The sequence below is a fragment of the Poeciliopsis prolifica genome, unplaced genomic scaffold (assembly GCF_027474105.1).
Source record: "Poeciliopsis prolifica strain line A6 unplaced genomic scaffold, Auburn_PproV2 SCAFFOLD012, whole genome shotgun sequence".
NCBI classification, from domain to species: Eukaryota; Metazoa; Chordata; class Actinopteri; order Cyprinodontiformes; family Poeciliidae; genus Poeciliopsis; species Poeciliopsis prolifica.
The window spans coordinates 11,011,658-11,033,605 of NW_026562387.1; the positions used below are offsets into that span (position 1 = coordinate 11,011,658).

The 21,948-nt window shown below is 39.5% G+C and overlaps 3 protein-coding genes and 1 long non-coding RNA gene across 8 annotated transcripts; 1 reads left to right on the top strand and 3 right to left on the bottom strand.

Annotated features, from left to right (window-relative positions):
* The first annotated feature begins 580 nt into the window (after positions 1–580).
* On the top strand, positions 581–11,003 carry mcmdc2 (minichromosome maintenance domain containing 2). Of its 3 annotated transcripts, XM_055037819.1 has the most exons (15): positions 581–778; positions 848–978; positions 1,066–1,125; positions 2,043–2,238; positions 2,339–2,461; positions 2,538–2,639; positions 3,463–3,591; positions 4,177–4,420; positions 4,510–4,715; positions 4,794–4,951; positions 5,854–6,033; positions 6,118–6,257; positions 6,664–6,773; positions 8,469–8,658; positions 10,513–11,003. In XM_055037819.1, exons 1-14 carry the CDS (start codon positions 682–684, stop codon positions 8,633–8,635), a joined length of 2,043 nt encoding a protein of 680 aa, XP_054893794.1. In that variant the 5' UTR covers positions 581–681; the 3' UTR covers positions 8,636–8,658; positions 10,513–11,003. The 3 variants fall into 3 exon arrangements, with proteins under 3 accessions (XP_054893794.1, XP_054893796.1, XP_054893795.1); XM_055037820.1 differs by lacking the exons at positions 848–978; positions 1,066–1,125 and having other exon boundaries at positions 686–778; XM_055037821.1 differs by lacking the exons at positions 848–978; positions 1,066–1,125; positions 2,043–2,238.
* LOC129364891 (uncharacterized) lies at positions 8,710–12,154 on the bottom strand. 2 transcript variants are annotated; one of them, XR_008606486.1, is made up of 8 exons: positions 11,852–11,991; positions 11,010–11,032; positions 10,746–10,795; positions 10,410–10,439; positions 10,153–10,205; positions 9,842–9,871; positions 9,471–9,653; positions 8,717–9,382 (listed from the first exon to the last, which is right to left on the bottom strand). It is a non-coding gene; the product is annotated as an uncharacterized LOC129364891 (long non-coding RNA). The 2 variants fall into 2 exon arrangements; XR_008606485.1 differs by having other exon boundaries at positions 8,710–9,382; positions 9,471–10,205; positions 11,852–12,154.
* Positions 12,155–13,170: 1,016 nt separating this feature from the next.
* LOC129364890 (transcription factor 24-like) lies at positions 13,171–14,445 on the bottom strand. 2 transcript variants are annotated; one of them, XM_055037822.1, is made up of 3 exons: positions 14,257–14,445; positions 13,499–13,948; positions 13,171–13,355 (listed from the first exon to the last, which is right to left on the bottom strand). In XM_055037822.1, the coding sequence occupies exons 2-3, from the start codon at positions 13,931–13,933 to the stop codon at positions 13,251–13,253; spliced, it is 540 nt and encodes a 179-aa protein (XP_054893797.1). In that variant the 5' UTR covers positions 13,934–13,948; positions 14,257–14,445; the 3' UTR covers positions 13,171–13,250. The 2 variants fall into 2 exon arrangements, with proteins under 2 accessions (XP_054893797.1, XP_054893798.1); XM_055037823.1 differs by lacking the exon at positions 14,257–14,445 and having other exon boundaries at positions 13,499–14,014.
* Positions 14,446–15,391: 946 nt separating this feature from the next.
* ppp1r42 (protein phosphatase 1, regulatory subunit 42) lies at positions 15,392–21,118 on the bottom strand. Its single transcript, XM_055037683.1, has 8 exons — positions 20,978–21,118; positions 19,643–19,840; positions 19,392–19,558; positions 19,154–19,292; positions 18,590–18,706; positions 16,308–16,425; positions 16,046–16,180; positions 15,392–15,764 (listed from the first exon to the last, which is right to left on the bottom strand). The coding sequence occupies exons 2-8, from the start codon at positions 19,772–19,774 to the stop codon at positions 15,595–15,597; spliced, it is 978 nt and encodes a 325-aa protein (XP_054893658.1). The 5' UTR covers positions 19,775–19,840; positions 20,978–21,118; the 3' UTR covers positions 15,392–15,594.
* Positions 21,119–21,948: the final 830 nt, after the last annotated feature.

Consider the following 21,948-nt stretch of genomic DNA (forward strand, 5'->3'; position numbering starts at 1 on the left):
GATGTAATATTATTTAGTGCATATTCATACAAATGTAATTAAAAATAAGACACGGTCGGTGAAAAAGGGGATTCTGAAAAAAACATTTGTGAAAAGGAAAAAAAATATTGATACTGAAACAACTCAGATTTTAGAAGTATTTTACAGCGGAGTTGAGAAAAATCACATTTGGGATTCCTAAGGGTGCCTACCAGGAGTCCCTCCAATTTAATATCTACGTCCTCCCACCTGCTCAGATTACAGCAAATGCTAAGATAAGTAGCTATGCAGGGGACACACAACTCTAGTACCACCAAGGGACACTCAACCTATTCAAGCAGAGTACAGGCATGATTGCTAGCATTTCAAACAACTCAGTTAAAATTGGTACAAAGATATTATAATTAGCATAACTATCCAGTAAGCTATACTGGCCAAAATGTTGGTTTTATTTATTTTCTCTTTATTGTTTTGTTTTTCTTTTTACAACATCACTAAACTCAGTATGCTTTCTCATAATTATTATTGCTATTGGGTTAATTTCTGAAGAGACCTCTTACGACCCCAAGCTCTCACATTTGTGACCCCAGATGGGTTACCGAGCCCAACTTTGGACTCAGTGGAAGCCGCCAATCGGAAGCTAACTTCGTCGTCGTGTTGAACAAACATTCAATCTAGATTTTCTTTTTATATTTTAAACAAATGGCTGACATTTTATCATTGAAGGAATCAATTCTGGTTTATTTGGACAGAAGTGGTGGTCTTCAGAAACTTGCGGACGACTGCAGACCTCTTAACGGTAATAATTTAGCTGGAGGCTACATGAAGCTACTTAGGTTGCTAGCTAACTTTGGCTCCTCCTCGTCAGACCCCCAGCAGACCGAGGCAGTCTACAGGTTCAGGGTTCTTGTAAATCCTTCAGATTTAATAGAAATGGATCCTAGACTAGGGGACTGTGTCCTGCATGACCCCCTCAGAGCGACCGCTCTGTTTCAGTCAGTAAGTGAAAACTTCAAGATGACCTAGCTCAGGTGAGATTAAACCAGTGCAGTAAGGCTAACTTTATGCATTTATTCCTTCATTCAGGTGTGTTTTTTGGCCATAAAAACACTTTCACTTACTCACAAAATACATACAGCGAGTCAGGTATGAAGACAATGTCCTTATGTCTAATTGATAACCAAATTGTAATCACCACTACAGCTAATTGGAAATGTATTATTACTATTTTGACTTGTTTGCAATTTGTCTGATTATAACCACAAATCGTATTGGAAATTTTTACCGATACGATTTGGTCGATTTGCCAAATGAGACTCTGTTTTTACAAACCTGAAAATAAGACTGGATATTTAGTCATCCCCTATTACTCAAATACCGGTAAATAAAATTAAATAATTCAAATAACCTTAGAGGGCTTTCTCTGTATCCAATTAATTTTATCTCGGTTCCAAGATAAATTTATTTGAAGGCCTCAGAGGTTTATTTGAGAGCGTTTGTGAAGAAACAATATAATAAAGTCCAAGGGATGTTAGTTTATGAAATAATATCCTAAATCAATGCTCTTCTAAGTGAGGAGCCTGGCCCCTGGGGGACCACAAGGTGGCCCTAAGGAGGCCTCAAAAAGTTTAATGTAATATTGGAGGGTACAGGGGGGGATGCTAAATTAAAAACATGTAATACGTTTTTTAATGATAAGTACAGTTTGTATTTTTTTATACAATACAATCTGTTTTTCAGTCATTATTATAAAATATGAGTTAAAATTACTTTTTGAAATGTTAATTGTCGTGCTTATCTTTCTGATTGGCTTATTGTCAAATTTATAAAGCTACTTTGAACTTGATAAAGCAATTGGCAACTTTCTGTCTAGAAAAAGACAGAAGGAGCTATTCAGCATTTAAGCTAAACAATGTAATAATTAACTAAATACATAGAAACTCTAGATTTTAAGGTAACTAAATATATGAATGTTCAAGGGATAAAAATGTTTTAACAAAGTGCTGTGAATAAAGTAAAAGTGCTTAAGTAAGACTTTATTTCTCTTGTTATTTTCATTTGAGGTGAATGTTTCTCTGAATTTCACACATCTTCCTCCATTCCCTGAGTACACGTTGGACCTCAGTGGTTTTCATCAAGTGTACGGTCCTATGAGGCCCGTCTCCATGGAGGGGGCAGTCATTGCCATAACCAGGGTCACGAAATACACCCAGGGGGCAAGATTACTCTGTACTGATGATGACTGCCCCGGCTCTACAGGTGAACTTCAGAAAGAAATTATGAGCACATGTTTTATGATAAAGCTCTCCTCTGAAAAAGGGTGTTGATATATTTTTAGTCTGTGTGCTTTCTTTTAAAGGTTTCCACCACATCCGAGTTCACACACCTGGAGCCACTGAGTCAGCCACGGTGAGAAATGACTTCAGCTGCATGATCTGCAGCTCCCAGCTGAAGGAGGATGTGAAGTTTAGAGTGTTAGGAGGTGAGACACTCTCTTACCAATTTATACAATATGTGTCGCGTGTACATGTTTAATCTAATCAGTTTTCTGGAAACAGACAAACAGCTGGTGGAGCTGATCCATATTGGAGCGCTGGATGTTCTGAGAGGCCGACAGCAGAGCTCTTTCAGATACCAATCTGTCACTCTGTTTCTCAGAGGTAAGTCCTAAGTGACCTTGTTGTTGCCTGAACAATCCATACATATCTTTACAGAAGTATTCATACTGCTAAATCTGTCCACATTTCATAGTGTTGTTGCCACAGAGAATGTTTTTCTTTTATTTTGTGACATAGACCAATAGTAAAAAGGGGCATAATATCCTGGAGATAAATATGAAGAATGTGATTCTTATTTGTCAAAGCAATTAGCATTATATCAAGTCAAGCAGATTTTAGCCAATCAAATTATGTTTCTCTGATCTCTTGTCAAAGAGTTTTCTGGTTAGCGCAGCTAGCTATTAAGAGATACAGCTCTGACCCAGCCCATTGGCCTAGTGTCAGATAATCAAGGGGCCATAATTTGAATGCCAAAAAGCCACTCAGCTCCATCTCTGTGTACAAGACATTAGCTAAAAAACTAGATGAAATCATTCTGCAGCACAATAGTAGAAAGAGTGAGTTCATGTAAATAGGTTTTTGTGCAGCTAATCGTCCCATGCTGTGATGTTAAGTGTTTCTGCCCCTTCTAATAACATCGTCCTGCCAGAAGCCATGAGAGCTCAGCAGACCTCAGCAGAAGGATTAACATATTCTGTTGACCCAGTCATGTGGAGGAACCCAATACAGGCGGTTCCTATTACTAAACATATATGTTAAAAAGTGCAAGGAGCACTCATTAGCTGGCCATGCTGGTTGCTCACAGAGAAATCTTTGTCCTGAGCGCCTCACTTTGTTTCTCTTGGCAGGGGTTATTATTAGTGCGCGTCTTTTTAATGAAAACCCTGTTGAGTGATATTGCTTTGTTTTCCCTCTCCTCACACAGATGATCTGTGCCACTCGATGACAATCGGTCGACTCTACAGGGTGGTAGGCATCCCTGTGCTTGTGCATCAGTGGCCGAACATCACCTGGAGCGTGGAGGCAAACAGTGTTCAGCCATGGGAGCCACAATGTAAGGCTGAAAGAATCTCAAAATTAACCCAGAGTTAAAGCTCAGACCTGTAGATAATAGACATAATGAGAGAAATCTTCACAGATGTTGGGCATGAATCTGTAGAACGTTTTGTCATGGTTCAAACAGAGGTGGGCAGCAACTATGCTTAACATGAGTTTCTTCTGCCTTATTTTGTGTTTTATTCGCATTAGTTTATATTTTAGTCTTTGAATTTCAGAATTGGGAAACACTTTTTTCTCAGTCTATTTATGTTCATTTTTTGATTGGCGACTTTTTAGTTATACTTTACTTATTCTTGTGTAAAACTAAAGGTATGATACTCTGCCCACCTCTGTGTACAACCCCAAGCTTCCACAAAATGTTACGTTTTTCAAGCCGTTCTTTGTTCCTTACTGTTTGTATTTGAGATTATTTTTGGTTTTCTTCCTGCTGCTCTTCCATAATTGGTGGAGTTGTTGTTTATAGTTATTGACTTAACAAATTATCCAGCCTCAGCTGCTGAGAGGATGCTAAAACGTTTATGCGCTTTTTAGCACTGAGAATCAGTGTATTGCACTGATTCTCTATATTTGTCATGCATAGCTCTGCCTCCAGGCTGCCATAAAGTGTCTCCCAGATTCCTGGAGCTGTCGGAGAGCGTGTCTTCTTCTCCCTGGAGGTTCCCTGCCATCGTCGCTCACTGCTTTGGGCTGGACCTGACTCCTCCTGCCTTGTACAACACACTTAAACTGTGTCTGCTGCTCAGCTTGGTGCAGACCAGAACCGATGCAGACGATCCCAGTTTGGATCTCCTGGTGGTCACAGCTGACACACTCATATTAGACAGGTAAAAAAACAATGTCGATGAGCACCCGTAATATCATCAAATTTAAACAAAGCTCGACTCCAATAATTCTCCCCTCCTTTTTCTGCTAGACTAATGACATACAGTTTGAGTCTGGCATGTCGCGGGGTCAGACATCAGGCCTCCGCTGAGATGTTTGCCTCTCTGTCCCGAGACGAACATGGAGCAGGAACCGCCAACATCCATGCTGGCTCTGCACTACTCGCCTCTGGGGGCATTTGTATGCTGGGAGATCTTGGCTTTTACAGAAAGGACAAACTGGACTACATACAGTCAGGTTTGCACCCTCCTCCTGGTTTGGTAAGAGCAGCATTTTTTGATGAAGGTTTAGGAGTGCATGTCTTTATGTTGTCAGTTCTGGAGAGCCGCTCTGTGTCTGTGTTCATCCCTGGGAAGAAGTACGGAGAGGAAGGTGACCAGCAGCTTTCCTTTCCGGTTCAGTGCAACTTCTGGGCTCTCACAGACTCCTCTCAGCGATCTGGGAGGCCGGACTCAGCTGTACTGGGAACTGCAGTAAGTGCTATGACAACATAATGCCATGCAAGACAATGTCAAGGAGTTTTACTGAATTCAGAGGTTATTTTTATGACATGACAGCATGAAAGGAAACTTGAGCAGCTTAGTTATCTTAAAGAGTGAAGACTGGAAAAATATGAAAACAGCATTTATCATTTTCAAGGTCTAAGTATGGAGAAAAGCTTGAGTTTAAAGACTTTATTATTTGTTTAAAGTTGTAGAAAATCACTAGATTGTTTTCCTCTGGTTCTTACTGTATATTTAAACTAAATATTTCGCATTTGATTTATCACTGTAGTTTAGCATTTTATTCATTAACATTTTGTTAACTACTCGGAACTCATACATAAAATGGTCGCTTCACATCTAAATAACTATATTAGTTTTGATCCATATCTGTGATACTTACCTTTGGTTTTGCATAAATTCTCACCAAAGACTTAAATAAAATAATTTTTTCTTACAAACAATAAAAATAGTATGATCATCAACGTGTTATAAATTCTGATTAGTCTATGTTAATGTATAAATTTAAGTGATTAAAAATATAGATTTTTAAATTGAGCTATTCTTATTTGGTACAGATGTACAAAAAGCTATAATATTGCTTTTATTGCACTTATAAATAAGAAGCTGACTTGTTTTATGATTTGTAGAACATACAATTATTATTGTAAGCTTTTAATGCTTTTTATTATAAACTTAAAAAAATACAATTTGAGTCAGAGGAGAAGTAATCTTAAAAAGTCTGAAAATTAAGATGTGAAGAAATAAAGAAAATGTGCAAATTTTAGCTTTAAGATACAATTTCTTTGCTTCTGGATAAATTGTTGGTGATAATTAGTTTTCGACAACAGCACTGTTGAGATCTGATTCTGTCTTATTTTTATTGCGAGCAGGAAATGGGTCCCTTGCAAGCCCAGCTAGCGGAAGCTTTTGGCCTCGTCATTCAATGTGGAGACAGGGTGGGAGAGCGGGGCGCAGTCGCCCAGGCTGTCCACACCCTCCAGCAAGCTGTGCAGCCTGGACGTCACCCTCATCCATCCTGCTGGGAGTTTTCCACTGAAGACTACCAGGAGGTTTACAAACATCTTCTGTTGCAGTGCTCTTTTCATTGATTCATTGTTGATTTCATTTTTACTTTCAAACATTTGGTGTTTCAGCTGGTGGCTCATTCTCGTGGTTTGCAAGTGGAGCTCAGCCCTGAAGCAAAGAAACTGATCCATGGTTACTACATGGCGAGCCGTCGAGCTCGCACTCAGAGTCAGGGAGTCAAGATTTCTTTGGCCTCCATCAAACTGCTGTAAGCACTCGTTCAAAATGCCAGGCATCGTTTTACTCTTGATGTCACATTTTTCCCCAAGTAACGATGTTTTCCAGTGTAATTTTGCCACCATCCACTAGATGGCATCCAAGTTCAAACCTTTGCTCCTCCATTTTTCACTGGATTATGACAACTGTTTACAAATCTCTTCCACCGTGGTGACACTTTTATGTGGAACTAAAACTTATGAAAACAAATCTGTTTTCAGTAAGTAGACTTAGAAGCAAACCACACTCATAATCTGAGCATATTTGTAGCTCACACTCTCTATCAGCTTTGATTCATTCATTTAAATCCTAAGCTATACACTTTTAATTTTAAAACATCACCAAGCATAAATGCTGTCATTTAGCAGGTTTCATTCTTTCCTGTTGTTTGGTCACAGGATCTCTTTGGCCGAGGCTCACTGCAAGCTATGCCTCAGGACTAAAGTACTGGAGGAAGACGCAGTGATCGCTGTGCTGCTGTGTGAAAACTCAGTCACTCTCAAGCATGGTAATAGTTTTTTCATTAGCACCTCTACAGTTAGCACATTTGCAGTTTCGTATTTACATCATCATGTAGGTGTGAGTTATACCAGTTGATGGATTAGATTCAATGCACACACACTGTTTATGTCTGGTAATTTATATGATCATGGTTTACAGCTAAAAATTTATAAATTATGAAAAAAAATACTGGCAAAAGTGTTGCATACACAGATATGTTGGGATACAGTGCAGCATTTAGTCGGGGTTGCTTTAATAGCATTCCTCAGATCTTCTTCGTCTTACTTTCGACTGACAAATTGATTTACTGTCGGGTTTAGTTTGCTGGCCAATCAAGCTCATTGATCGTTTTAACAATATTAGAAGCATAACCTGCTTTAAAAATTGCTCGGCTGCTCTGACATTCAACAAAAGTAATCACAGAAACATCACAAAAAACTTCTGACTTGATCTTGAGGATTCTCCACTGTTCCTCCATAAACTGAAACTTAGATTTCTCATCTGAAAAAAAGGACATTTATTTGACAGTTAGTATTTGACAGTTGTACCTAAACTCCTGGACACATCTGTGCGGTGGCTCATGAAGATCAGTCACCTTGGTAAGGCCCTTAAGGCTTTGGTTTTCTCTGGAGCTTGCGCACTTTTACCAATAGAGGCAAGCGTTTTTGCAAAAGTAGAATATTCTTTAACTATATGACAATCTGCCATGTGGCAAAAAAAAAGTCTCCTGTGTGCTTCTGAGAGCTGAATCTGTGATCACAGAGACAGAAAAAAATGGAAACACAACGACCTCCGGAATGCTGCTGCACTAATTCCATCATTTTATTTACTCATCAACATCTTTAATCCTTTAGAAAGACATGTATTTCATTTTAAATTTGGTTCTGAAAAAGAAAGAGGCAAATTACTGAGTCTTGAAAACATTCAGTTTTCCTGGAGACAACCTTGAGGTTTGGTCCAGTGAACGTGCAGAGATTCTTGGTCCAGTGAGCTGAGGACCCAATCAGGTTAACTGAAAGGTGACAGGATGTCTTATCAGGATGTTTTCAGATATCAGAACCTGTTTTGTTTTTTTTTCTCTTAATCATCCTCAAAGTTAGACCAGGTATTTAGAAGACACCATTATGAGCAAAAATCTAATTTACATTTTCAGAGAACACTAGGTGCCATTAAATCTTTCATCAGCTAAATAAAGCCTGAACCTTTATTCTCCGAATTGCCTTTAAATGTCATGTACTGTACGTTTATCTTTGCAGTTGATAACATTTGTTTAATTACTAATAGTTTATTTTGACTAGATGCAACTTCACCATTTACACCATTAATATATATTTTTATGTTTAAGATGTACTTCAATTCTTTCAATGTAGGCTCCCTGAAAAATAATCGCCCTTCAGATGGATTATTTTTTTAAGATTTGAAACAAAAGTATTTTGAGACTGATAACTTATTGCACATTGATACATTATATCTTAGCTAATGTTGAACTTGTAGTTCAAAGCGTCTCTTTTTCTAACTAAACCAATGCATAGAACTAGCATGGAATATAAAAATTTTTTATATCCGCCAACTTTCCTCTGGTAATTAAGATTAACGTCATTACATCATCTGGTATACATCATACACACATTTAAATATTGTGAGAGTATTTCACTGACTTATTGTACATTTAGTCTTTCTCCTGTACTGGTGTCTCCTCCAGGGGCCTCTGCCCTTGTTATCCCCCCTGATGCAGTCTTTCCTTGTGACTTGGGAGACGTGGATGGTCTGCAGAGGAGAGACGCCGCTCTGGACGAGCTCCACCAGATTATCTTACGCTTTGTCTATACATTCGCACCGGGAGCCGATGAATATATCAGAGAGGAGTAACATCTCTCAAAATATTCAGTAAGGTAGGAAAAAAAAAGAAATGCAATTCAAAGTCACACATTCTGCAGCAATTTAGATTTAGAAAGTTTATTATTTATAACAGAAATGTGAGTTGAAAGACAAAAAAAATTTTTTTAGAAATATAATTTATTGTCCTGCAGTAGCAAAGTGAAAAGCAAATAGAAGCATGCATTTTCATACAAAGTATAAAATAAGAAATAACAAGAACAGATTTGAGTCAAGTATCAATTTAACAACAGCTTTAAATTAAACTTACATAATTGTAATACACTATATTGCCAAAACTATTGGCTCACCTGTCTTGACTCACATATGAGTTTAAGTGACATCCCATTCCTAATCCATAGGATTCATTGATGGTCCACCCTTTGCAACTAGAACAGCTTCACCTCTTCTGGGAAGGCTGTCCACAAGGTTTATGAGTGTGTTTTTGTAAATTTTTGACCATTACTTCAGAAGCACATTTGAACGAGAAGGTCTGGTGCTCATTCTCTGGTCCAATTCATCCCAAAGGTGTTAATACTATCGGGTTGGGTTGAGGACTTTGAGCAGGCCAGTCAAGTTCATCTACACCAGACTCTTCTATCCACTGATGGACTGACGCACAGTCATGTTGGAAGAGGAAGGAGCCAGCTCCAAACTGTTCCCACAAAGTTGGAATTGTCCAAAATGTCTTGGTATGCTGAAGCATTCAGCGTTCCTTTCACTGGAACTAAGTTTGGAGGTCTGTGGTGAAAGACAGAACGTTGGTGACCTCTTTGCACTATATGCTCCGGCATCTGCTGACCCCGCTCTGTCAGTTTACGTGACTTACCTCTTCATGGCAGAGTTGTTGTCATTCCCAAACACTTTCAGTTTCTTATAACACGGCTGGCAGTTGACTGTAACGTTAGGAGCGAGAAAATTTCAGGACTGGATTTGTTGCACCGATTCACTGAGCTCCCGAGAGCGACCCATTCTTTCACAAATGTTTTCTCACCCAACTGGTTCCAGACACCTACCAAAATAATCAGAAAGTTAGTTATAAATGAAAGTTCTTACCCAAGTAAAGGTAAGAACAGTACTAGTTCAGTTTGTCACATTTTCAGCATTCCGTTTAAGTCTGATGGGTAAACGGCGAAAAGGTGGAACTCATCATTACAACTCAAACTATAAGCCTGCCGAATAAATACAATATTGACTTACCAGCATTTACAAAAATCTGCAACCAATCACCTGCAACATTTAGAGAATATTTGAAAAATTACGCAACAAAAATATTAGTCGTCTTCCAAATAAAACACTGAAGGAAGACTACATGTAAAACTGAGACTGGAAATTCAGTCATCACCATCTCACCACTCTAAAAGTCTGATGGGTAAACGGCGAAAAGGCGAATTCATCACTGTTCCAGTTGAGAATTAACCCACCTTTTCAACATTTCTAACCTCACTATAGTGCTTTATAAGTTAGCCTGGTATATTTAATTACTTGTGTAGTTACATAAGATTACTCACCTCAATCTGGATGGAGATAAATGGCTGCGTCTCTGATCACCAACATGACAAATCTAAATTATTCGGGGAAAATGAAACAGTAATTATCTTTCTTTATAAATGAAAATGAACCCTCATCAGAAATGGCTTATTATGCTGGCATTTCAGTTTGTCACGTTATCACCATTTTATTGTCTGATGGGTAAACGGCGAAAAGGTGGAACTCATCATTACAACTTGAAATATGAGCCTGCCAAATAGACACAATGTGGACTTACCAGCATTTAGGGATGTTCTTTTAAAGAAACCTGCAGAATTTGGAGAATATTTGAAAAATTAAGAAACTAAACGATTTGTCTTTTTCCAAATAAAACACTGAAGCAAGACTACATGTAAGACTGAGACTGGAATTTCAGTCGTCACCATCTCACCACTCTGAAGTCTGATGGGTAAACGGCGAAAAGGTAAATTCATCACTGTTCCAGTTGAGAATGAACCTACTTTTTAAACTAACCCTCAACATTTCTGACCTCACGACAATGCTTTAAGGTTAGCCTGTTATATTTAATTCATATTTGTGTAATTATTAAAGGAAATTACATAAGATTACTCACCTGAACCTGGACGCAGATAAATAGTCGTGTCTCTGGTCAACATGACAAATCTGAATCATTGGGGGAAAATTAAACAGTAATTATCTTTCTTAATGAATAAAAATGCACCCTCATGATAAATGGCTTTTTAATATGCTGGCGTTTCAGTTTGTCACATTATCACCATTTTATTGTCAGATGGGTAAACGGCAAAAAGGTGAACTCATCACTACAGCACCAGTAGTCACTATTGTTTATGACAATAGAGAGCTGTTATAAACTCACCTTATGGTGAAGACTGACAGGATCTGAAATAACACCAGAAAGGAGAGGATTAGTGCACAAAGTTTTCCATTTTTCAAGAGTTATCTTTGTCAGGCGCATCATGTGCTTGGATGAATGAAATCTAGTGAATGAGGAGGCACTATAGTGAGGATAGATGACTGATCACCTGAAGGTCAGAGGGTACAGCCGGCCACAGCTTGGGAGCACAGCTAACATGGCTAATCTGAGGACAGGTTCAACAGCAGGTCATGACCTTTGAAATGACCTTATCTCCTCTGTTATGACTTCCTGACCAGTGGATCTCTGCTCTAATTAAGATATGGACAACAGGGGACATGTTTCCTCTTTTCAGGTGTCGAAAAGGATGATTTATTGTTGTCCTTCAGGGAAAGCCCTAGTTCTCTTATCAGGGCGCATGGACACGCTGGGAGGGATTAAGGTTAACTCCTTAAAGCTACAGGCGTAGCAACAAAAATATTCACAGTTGTCTTGATTTTAATGTACAGGGTCCAAAATAGCATTTTTGTTCGTCCGCATTCACAAACCACATGGACTTTGCAATCCAGACTAATACAAAAAAAAGTGTACATCGTACCGGATTACTGAAATAATCCAAGTTATCACATTTTTGTTTTAGATGAAACAAGAAAATCGACTTTTTACGTGCAGATGTGCAAGCAAAGAGGGAAAAACAATGCTGCGGTCCCTTCACCACGTGGATGACGTGCTAACTGTGCTAACTACACATTCAGGGGCTAACAGCACATAATAAACGACACCAGTCACCACATTTGACACGACTAAAGGCAGGCGCGCACACACACACACTCACTTCTGCTTACCTAAACGGATCAGCATTAGTACAAATAAACGGCGGTCTGCTGGTAGGAAGGCTTTGGTTGAATTCTCGGCGCTGAGTGGAACTTCTTCCGCTCTGCCTGTTCCGTCCTGCGCGCCAGAGCTGCGCACTGCATCCAGACGCGCAGCGGAAGGGACCGCCGCGGTTTTGGACCGCCGCGGACTGAAAACGCTGAACATTTAAACCTCCATCATAATACATAAAATACAGCTGCAGTTCAAATCTGGTACAGATGAATTCTCAACCAAGCAAACCCGAATAGTGTATTTGAACGGTAAAACGTCTGCTTCTGTCATTTTAGCCTGACTTTGTACACAACTGAAAACATCATTATGCAAAAACAAAACAAAATTGAATTAAACAATGAATCATGCGTTATTTTTTTTAAAAATGCATTGACGTCAATTATAGTCGATTCTTGTGCCGCAAGATTAATGATGATAATAATAAAAACAAAATATACAATCCAGACATTTGTTGCAATTATCTCCAAAATTATGTTTTCCAAAGTTTTTAAATTGCGACTTCAGAATAAATGTAGTTTATTCAGTTTGGTAATGTTTTAAACTCCAGCATAATTATTTATGCTCAATATCAAGTGATTATTTTATGAACAGTTTTTCTCTTCATGTACTTGGTGTTTAAAGCGGTTTTAATGTAGAGGACAAAATTGTTTTATTTTACATTTTCTTTTAATGTATTTCTGCTATTAATTACTGACGCTACTCTAAACATGGTTATGCTTACCTCTGGATGGCAGAATATATTATCTGGCATATCACCCAGGCTAAATTAGACTAAATTAAATAATTGCCTCTGCTGTAAAAAGAGCATTTGAAAAAAAAAAAAAAAAACGAAAGAAAGAAAGATTAACCGTACAAGTTAACATAATAAATTCTGGATCAAATTCGTCAACTTTGCTTTTCTTAAATTCTTCATAGACTTTTCTTCTTGCATTCTTTTGTAATTTATTCACAGAAACACACATTTACAACCATGCATGCAAAAAGAAGAAACATGAGATAAAGAGCCTCCATTGTCGGCCCTCTGACAGACCACTTCACATGACAGATGCTAAGTTATTCACACATGCATTTAGTGCAAATGTCTCAAGTCAAAGTGCACGCTCAAGCATGACGGGCTCCACGGAATTTCTACCGAGATCAGACGCGGGACATGCGTGGAGCTGCATGGTGCGCGCACAAACTAACAGGAAATGCGTATTTTGTTCGACAGTTATATACAGTAAAATTCACGCAATATATTAATTTACATCGTCTTCGAGCTGCAGTGGAAGGACAGTTTTTCGTTGTGTTTTTTTTTTTTTTTTTTTGAGCTCATGCAAATTTCATGTCGCTTTCATGGCTACAACTCATGTCGGCCTATTGAGTGGAGGAGGAGGACGGGCCTTGGTTCTCTGAGTCGGAAGGATTGTTCAGGAACTGTCCAGTTGCTCCGACGTACAATCTGGATCGCATTGGCCATTTCTGGAAAAGCAATTTTAATGTAATATAAGTTTAAGTTTTAACAGTAAAATAAATAAATAACAGACATAACACTGCTCACCAACTTGACTAAAACATCAGAGTTATTTTCCAGCTTTATGATGATGATGATTAATAACACTGACCTTTACAGGGTGCAGGTATCCTTCACCTTTCAGTGAGTGTAACGCTTCTGTTTGTTTTGTGCTCTCTCCTTCATCCGCGCCTTCCTCCTGCAGTGTTCGAGTCAAATGGGCAATATAGGTGGTGGCTAGTATCAACACGTCGAGTTTGGACAGCTTGGTGTCCGGCGGTACCGACGGTAAAGTCCTCTGGAGCTCCAAGAACGCGTTCCTCAGCGTCTGCACGCGGCTCCTCTCCCGCGCCGCGTTGGCCGCCGCCGGGCGTCCCCGGCCCCCGAGCGCGCCGGTCTGCAGCGCCCTGGGCCGGTGCAGCTCACCGCGGCGGCGGCCGTCCGGACTGGGGCTGGAGCTGGGACTGGAGACCGGGCTGTCATCCACATCCACCACCGAGCTGGAGCAATTACCACCGTCCATTTGAAGCGCCTCACTTCCAACCATGTGGTTGTTACAAATCTGTAGATTTAATAGGAGACAAATAATAGTATTTATTGATGTCAAGACACAACTTGGTTTATTTATTCTGACTATTTATTGACTGTTAAGTTGAGTTTCTGCAATAAACTAACTTAAAATGGAGTTCACATGTTTTTCTGATTTTGTTCGTGCAAATTTTTAAAGCAAATTAAATGGACGAACCTGAGAAATGAAATAGACACAGATATATTTTTTACAGACATCCAAATATTCTCTGATTACTTTTTGATCCCCCTTCAAGCGTGAATTTTTGACCACATAACCGGATGACTGTAGGTGGATTTTACCTCTGGTATTTATCCAAAGCGCTGCTCTGATAAACGTCATGAATAAAATCCGAAATGGCCTTCTGATTGCGCAGTCCTTCCTCAAGCTGTATCCCCCAAAATGCGCGCATCCAACTCCTCACCTGTGCGCGTAAAAGTCCCCCGGAGCTCCTAATTTATTGGAAACACGCGGCGCACGTTGTTCTCTCTGGCGCAATTAATCACTCTGCCCATAGCCTGTGGCGCTCCCCTCACAGCGGAGAAAGCTGCTCCTCGCTGAACTTTTTTCTCTGTCTGGGGGTCTTGTTTTCACCGCCAGAGGCAGGGCTCTCCTCCGCTTTTAACTCGGACGGACGCAACCCTCTGTAATTGGCTGCGAACTTGACGCTGCGGTTTATTTTCTGCTGGGGGGGGGGGAGCCTATCAAAAAGTTACATCGGGAAGAAATTTAGACCGTCACTCCAACGACAAATAAAAACAAAAAAGAAGAAGCTCCTCTTAGTCAGATTTAAATGCAGGTAAATTTGCAACTGTTCAGGAAAACAAACAGACAAGTGTGAGATGATATAAAATAAAGCTGTTTTTTTTTTTTTTTGACGAATTGCCAGGCTGTCTTGAGTTGCAAGCTCATTGGAACGACTAATAAATAAAGTCCGGCGCTGCAATCAACAGGCGGGCCTTTAGGAAACTCTTGCGAGACTCATAAATTAATCACTCTGATTTCCAGGGCTCCAAACGGAGATGTCGGCGAATTAATGAAAGGAATTATTCATATTATGTATATTCTCCGACTGGCCTCGGTAAACATTGTTTTTATAAGGATGGGGTAACAGCGCTGCTCCGGGCCACTAATTATGAGTTGGACTTTTAAAAGGTTAAGTAAGCTCGTTCCCCTAATTACCCCGCATCTTACAGGGGTTACCCGGCCACGTGGCTCCTAACACGCCGTTCAGATGACAATACATACATCCTCATTGTTTCAGATCATTCATCAGACTTGTTTGAATAGAAGCGTGTGTTGTTAGCTTTGGACTTGTAATAATAGGGCAGGCGAATCATTTAGATTGTGCCACATTTCATCCAACGGTTCACTCATTTAACCGAAAAGCATTTTGAAGAGAGAGGTGGGAAAACAAAATAGACACAACACAAGGAACAGCATGAGCTGCAAATGATTTATTTGCACAGAAACTAAAAGTCTAGAAGAAGAAGAACTGCTGTTTCTAGTCATTAGTTACTTCGGTCTGCTTTTGAAATCAAATCATTAGAGGTCATGCCATGAATTTCATCCACTGCAACTAGAATATCTGGCTTAAAGATGAAAGGTGTTCAGACAAAACAGGAAGATAGTAGGGATTCTCAGGACTTCAGACTGATGACCTCAGAAAATGGACTTCTAGATGGACTTTGAGCCGGGATAAAGGACCGAGGAGGCTCCTGTGGCTCCCCGCTGTGCATGTTGTTGGGCGGGTAGATCTGAAGAGGATGTGTACTCCCACTTGACTCTGACTCTGCGAACCCAAAGTCATCTGCAACACAAACAAACTCACATGGGCTGGAGAAATTCTGGCGTGTCCGAACACATGCAGGATAAAGATAGTAATGATGACTCTCTGCAATTTTCATTTGGGTTCTAAAGTACGTGAACAGCGTGGGTTAGGGAGATTGTTTTGGATTGTAGACACAAAAGAAAAAAAAAATTACATCAAATTCACAAAAAATAAAACAAAAAATCAGACTGATTGAACCCCGAAAATCCAATGATAAGTAAACAATAGTAACTGATTCAATAGGAAAAGGAAAGACTCACTTCTGGGAGGATGAGCAACCTCGGGCCACGTCAACATTGGATCCTTGTATTTTCTCTTTTTGCCTTCTTTTGCTGCTTTCCAGTTAACAAGAAATTGCCTGGTTATTTCGTTAATGTCTTTACCATCAAGAGTGCCTGTGTAAACAAATGCATGATTGAAAAAGAAAGCATTTATTGTTTATTGTACGTATTATATATTAAAACAGCTAGAGCAAAGGATTGAAGTGTATTTCTGTTGCTCAAGAAGACAATTAATATTTACCAAGCTTTTGGCACACAACTATAAGGCGATCTCTGTACTTTCGTTGTTTACACACAGGATTTCCACTCAAATCCAATATGAGCAGCTTAGACCAGAGCTCAAACACGTCCTCCAACTCCTTCAAAACAGAAAAATATCAAATTAAGGTGCAGTTTTTTAATCACTCCTGATTCAAATGGGAGTATCTGTGTCTTTACTGTGATGCCTGGAAACCAAAGAGGAAATCGTTTCAACTTTACTGTGAACAAGTTAATGCGTGTCTGCAATAGGACGGCAAATCAGAGACAAGCACATGATTAAGCGCCAAAGAAGTGGTAAAAGTGAAGGTTAGTGTGAGGTACAAGGGCCAATAGAAAAAGGCATAAACAACACATCAGTCTGTTTTAATAAACAGTGTCGCCGGTGTCATGTAACTCCTGGTTTTCTCCTGGGGGCGATGCAAGGCTGGCTCCTCCAGCGACTTGCCTGCAGTTGTATGTTTATCTAAAGGCACATTAATCCAAGCCTGGAAATATGAATACTCTCTGGACACGCTCTGATTGTTCATTGCCTTCCTGTCTTGGCCAAAGCGCTTCCACTTTTCCAGCCTGAGTTGCAATCAGTTCAGAGGGGACCCCTTGAGCACCGTGCGCTCCCAGGTTTTGATAAATGATCGTGTCAGGGCCGTCACTCAGAAGGTCCTCACTGAAGAGGAGCCCAGCGCCAAATTGCCCCCCAGCGCGGGGGCGTGTGGAGCAACTCAGGCTGGAGACTCGCTAAGCTTGATGGGCCAGTTATGAACCTGCATTTGACCAGCGCTTCGATTCCTCTGTCCTCTCTGCCCCGCGCCCGGCTAACAGCCTCCGAAGAGGCTCCCCATTTGTCACCCCGGCTGACTGCCTGTCATAATCTATTTTAAAAATCCATAATGTTTCCTCAGGATTTTCACCAAATGCTGCAGAAAAAGAAATTGATCCTTTAGAGGGCTGTCTTTGCAGGATCAATAGAGGGAGATGGGTTGCATAAATTATAGGAAATATTTTCTGGGAATGACATGTACACTAGAATTAGCTACGTCAATGGTCAAAAACAGGAACTTATTTGCATTAAAGAAGAATAAGTCAGTTATAAAATGCTTGCAAAGTGCTGTCAGAATTATGGAGTTTTTAATCAACCTCTTTGGTTTGCAAATCAATTCTGAGTTTCACCATATTAGACAAATCTTCATTAAGTGATATTCTCTGAGATCAGGATATCAAACACTGAATCCTCCAGTTGGGAAGAAAAAAAAAACACCCAGCCTTTCAAGGAAAGAGAGAAACTTGTGCTTGTTAAAAGCCGTCAGTGAGAAAAGTCTCTAGGGAGCAGCTTGCTGATTTGCTGCATAATTTTGATCCTTTGCACGTCGAGCAGACTGGGAACCTCTGGTAGGGTTTTTGCAGGATTTGGTTCCCTACATCCCTGCTCTCCATATCATTTCACACACCGCTGCAGAAAGCTGCCGAGCAATAACAGAGTCAACTTCATCAGCTAATGAGTGTGATTTTAATATACACCGTCTGCATACTTTACTATCATGTCATGCAAAGGATTTGAGCCCCAATGTGTCTTGGAGATTTTATGTGACAAGCGGTGACGGTTTGCCCCCTTCTCTCTGATTCCCCTATATACAATTCATAGCAAGCATTTCCATTCAAAAGAAAACAGAATCTCCTTGTGATTAAGATAGTATGAATCCAGCTGCTTTGTGAATACTTGAAGATTTGAAGCCATTTTTGCAAGAAAGTCATAAGTAGTTGTATTGAAAGTTTGCCAAATGCTATGTAGAGGATAGAATCTTCAAGACACAATTCCCAGAGTGAAACTTCCTGTGGGCAGCATCATGCTATGGGGATGTTTTTCTCTGGGAGGAGCAAGGAATCTGGTCAGAGGTAATCTGAAGATGCAAGAAACAATCGAAAAGAGGAGGTAACTCAACCATTTGAATCACTTGTGTCGGCAGAGACATTAAAATTAGGATTATTTTGGGACATTCCCATGGTATGAGTAGGTACAGAGTATTCGCTTGTTGGAATGACCTAGTCAAATCCAATTTCTAATCTGTGAGTTTGTGTTCTCCATTCAGTTTGGTTTACCTGGAGGTATTTTTTTTTAAAGAAGATTGAGCAAAAATGTCTCTACAAAGATGCAAAAAAATAAATAAATAAAAATAAATCATAAATTTTTTATTTTTTACATTTCACATTCACGCCTCCCTCAGTTTTGGTCTATCAGATAATCTCCCAATAGTCAAGGTGACTTACGTCAATATGAAGCAATTTGTTCTGAGCAGCAGAAAAATGTTCGAGTTCCTTCAGCACCGACAGGTCTTTGATGTCCTCAATGTTATTGTTATTAATATTCAGCACACAAAGAGATTCCTGTGCAAAGAATTCATGTCAGTGGGGAGAGAGGAGTTCACATTCCTGATACACTAAAACACGTTTAAAGTCAAATCATCCGACAGTTAGATATAAGAGAAAGAATGAAACAGCAAATTGAAACTGGCACGTAATTAGAGCTTTTCTTAAAAGAAACACATTGGAGGGCTATTACATGAGTTGGAAAATCACAGATTCATGACAATAAGTTTTCTGAAGCATCTAGATATGTTGCCATTTGTACATCGGAACTACTGCCGGCGCTAAATATGCATTTCTGTATTAGCTCCCAGAGTTTGCAGAGACTCACACTTATTTATTTAAGTCATCTAAACAACCAGGTGTAACAGGAGCCTCTTTGGTATCAATGTTAAAAAAAGACTCATTAAAAAAGCAGCAGACTTTGTGGCTATTTCTGCGCTGCGCGATGTGAAATGCAGGTCATACAGCAAGAGCGAGGACACTTATGGGGTCAAAGAGCAACTGGTCCCCTGGCTCCAGCTGTTGATTCTCCAAATGAAGCTCTTTGAGTCCGCTGAGCTCCTCCAAACCCTCCACCACTGAAATTTTGTTCCTACTCAGATACCTGGAAAAAAATATGGGCAGGAAAATCCCCCATATGCCTTTGAGCTCAAACTGAGGACACGACACAGAATATAAATCCATTAAAAGCGTCTGCACTCACAGTTTGGTGAGTTTCTTCAGGTTGGAGAGATTATTCATATGAGTGATGTTGTTGTTCTGCAGATACAGATGGGTGAGGTTGGAGGCAAAGTCCAGGCTGCAAATCTTTGTCAAGCGATTCTCAAACAGGTAAAGCACAGTGAGGTTCCTGCACATGGACAGATCTCCCTAAAAGTTTCAAAGAGTAACTGAAAACGAATAGTTGGGAGAACAAACAGAAGCGAAGGATAAGCGATGATGTCGGCTACTCACAATCTCCTCAATGTTCCTGTTGGAAAAGTGGAGATGGGTGAGGGTCTTCAGGTATTGCAGAAGAGAGATGCCCCTTCTCTTTTTGAAGTGTTTTTCAGATTTAGCTATGAGATCTATGGTCAGACATGCCATGTTGTGTTGGCTTCAGAAAGGGTCTTTCTTCAAGTCTCTTAGCAGAGCCCACAGCACTGACCTGGCCTGTTTATAAGAAAAACACATAGATTAGCTGAAATAACAAACAAATTCCTCATAAAAACTGCCTATTAGTCATAAATAGCTTCTATTTACATAAAAAAAATCAGATGTCTAAATCTCTATTTTTGCTGCAAATTTATAATTAAAAGTAACTTGTGAAAAAATAAAAAAGACTAAACCATACTCAAAGAGGTGAACGTTTTCTAAGAGGGCAAATGCTTCGGTGACCCCTCAGTTTGTGTTGTAACAATAGCGACCCCCCTCTATGTGCAGTCTGAGCTGCTTCCTCTGCTTCCTTGTGTTCAGATCCCAAGGGACGTTTTATGAGCTTGACCTTACACCGAGGTATTAAATTTTGCACTTTGATTTTACATTGCTTGTGGAATAGGTTTTACTATTTATCACCTCTCCACCTGCTAAATAAACAGCTGTCAGCATGTGTGGCTACTGACAGATTACTACACTGGCCTGTAGGCACACGCCAGAGGGCCCAAAAAGTGCAGGGAGGTCCTGGTGATATCAGAGACATATGATATACTCTAGAATTGGACTAAAAAAGAAAATCAAATAATTGAAAGCAAAAATAATTTGATTTAAAAAGGAAATAGATTAAATAATAATATAAGAAGTTGCACATAACCCACTATTACATAACATACAAATTAACAAATGAAAACGCAATTGATAATATTAAGAACATTAACGCAACACAAAATGCGTACTACGGCAACAAATAAGGGACAAAATGAAACCGAACAACATTAAGTTCTTGAAAATATCTGCAACACATTTCATCTCAAAAGTCCATGGAATACGTTTTATAAATAGAAACATTTTTCTGTATACTTTTTCTTTCCATTCCTATCCAAATCCTTAAAATAATAATAATATATAGCATATATTAGCTAAACAATCCCTGAATCGAAAAAAGAAATGCCGCCATAGCCTTTATTTCTCTCTTTTCTCATAAATGACGTGCAAAGCTCAGAGCTGCGCCTTTAAATGCGTTTTGTGAAGTGAAAATGTAATTAAAAAAATAAATTAAATTAAATTAAAAGCGCACCGCGACACGTTTTGTGTGAACCGAATAACAAAAACATTTAACGCAGCGCCTCCTCACAAAAGGGGGCAAAAACTTACAAATTTCTCCTTCCGGTCGAGTTCAGCAAACACCTTGAAACTGAAGTAAAAGGAAGCGGCAGCGGGGAAGTCAGAAAGCTGGAGTTAGGGTCGCAAACAAAGTTTGTTTCATACTAGCACGTGGTTGTTATGGAAACAACGCAATAGCAGCAACCAGAATACGGCGGAAATAGATGTCTTTGCTTTTTTTTGAATTTTAAATCGGTTTAACTCGAAACAAGCCACTAAACTATTTAAAATACAGAGACATATACTTTAAAGTTTTTACATTTTCTTATGTTAATTTATGTTATTAAGATCAAAAGATATTCTAGATGAACATCTGAAAAGGTATCCAGTCCTAATAGACATTTAGACACTTGTTTTTTACTCATTCTTCTCTGCAAAAAAGCTGAGGCAGATTGACTGGAGTGTCTGTGAATAGCAACTTATTGATTGCCAATTGGATTCAGGTTTGGACTTCACCTGAGCTATTGATTTCAAGTTCTATTGGGTATTTGGGGTCCCAGTTTGATTTAAAAGGAATAGTTAAAAAAAAAAAATCTCTTTCACACTGAATTGCGTGAAAGATAAAGCAGAGCAGACATTGATTTGGCAAATGTGAGTCTGACGACAAATAGTTATATTTTTATAATCTACCAACATTATACATACACTTTTTTTGTTTGAAGGATCTCTTTTGCAGTTTACCCTGTTGGCCTGTTATTGCTACATTACAGAGATAATATTTCAGTAAAACACACCAAGTCAGGAACCCACCACATGCAGTGACCCCTGCATTGTTAATCTACATCATGCCATGACCTGAGCTTCCTGAGGGAGGGACCGCCCTCTACTTATGCAGGAGCACATGGTGGAGAGGAAGTGTTGTGCCTCCACATTTTTGGGCTGCGTTCTCCATCTTCACACACATCGCTGCTTAATTCGTCACCGGCCCAAGGTAAACATCTCAACATCTTACCTGGGACATT

Bases quoted from the DNA above. Each gene is read 5' to 3' on its own strand.
- mcmdc2 (XM_055037819.1), top strand. From the start codon at position 682: ATGGCTGACATTTTATCATTGAAGGAATCAATTCTGGTTTATTTGGAC. The intron at 2,462-2,537 runs GTGAGACACTCT...TTCTGGAAACAG, and splicing joins GAAGTTTAGAGTGTTAGGAG to ACAAACAGCTGGTGGAGCTG. The intron at 6,034-6,117 runs GTTTACAAACAT...TTGGTGTTTCAG, and splicing joins CCACTGAAGACTACCAGGAG to CTGGTGGCTCATTCTCGTGG.
- LOC129364890 (XM_055037822.1), bottom strand. From the start codon at position 13,933: ATGGTTGGAAGTGAGGCGCTTCAAATGGACGGTGGTAATTGCTCCAGC. The intron at 13,356-13,498 runs GTCAGTGTTATT...TTGCTTTTCCAG, and splicing joins GATACCTGCACCCTGTAAAG to AAATGGCCAATGCGATCCAG.
- ppp1r42 (XM_055037683.1), bottom strand. From the start codon at position 19,774: ATGGCATGTCTGACCATAGATCTCATAGCTAAATCTGAAAAACACTTC. The intron at 18,707-19,153 runs GTATGACCTGCA...TTCTTTGCACAG, and splicing joins TAAGTGTCCTCGCTCTTGCT to GAATCTCTTTGTGTGCTGAA. The intron at 16,426-18,589 runs GTAAGTCACCTT...TCTGTTTTGAAG, and splicing joins ACAAATTGCTTCATATTGAC to GAGTTGGAGGACGTGTTTGA.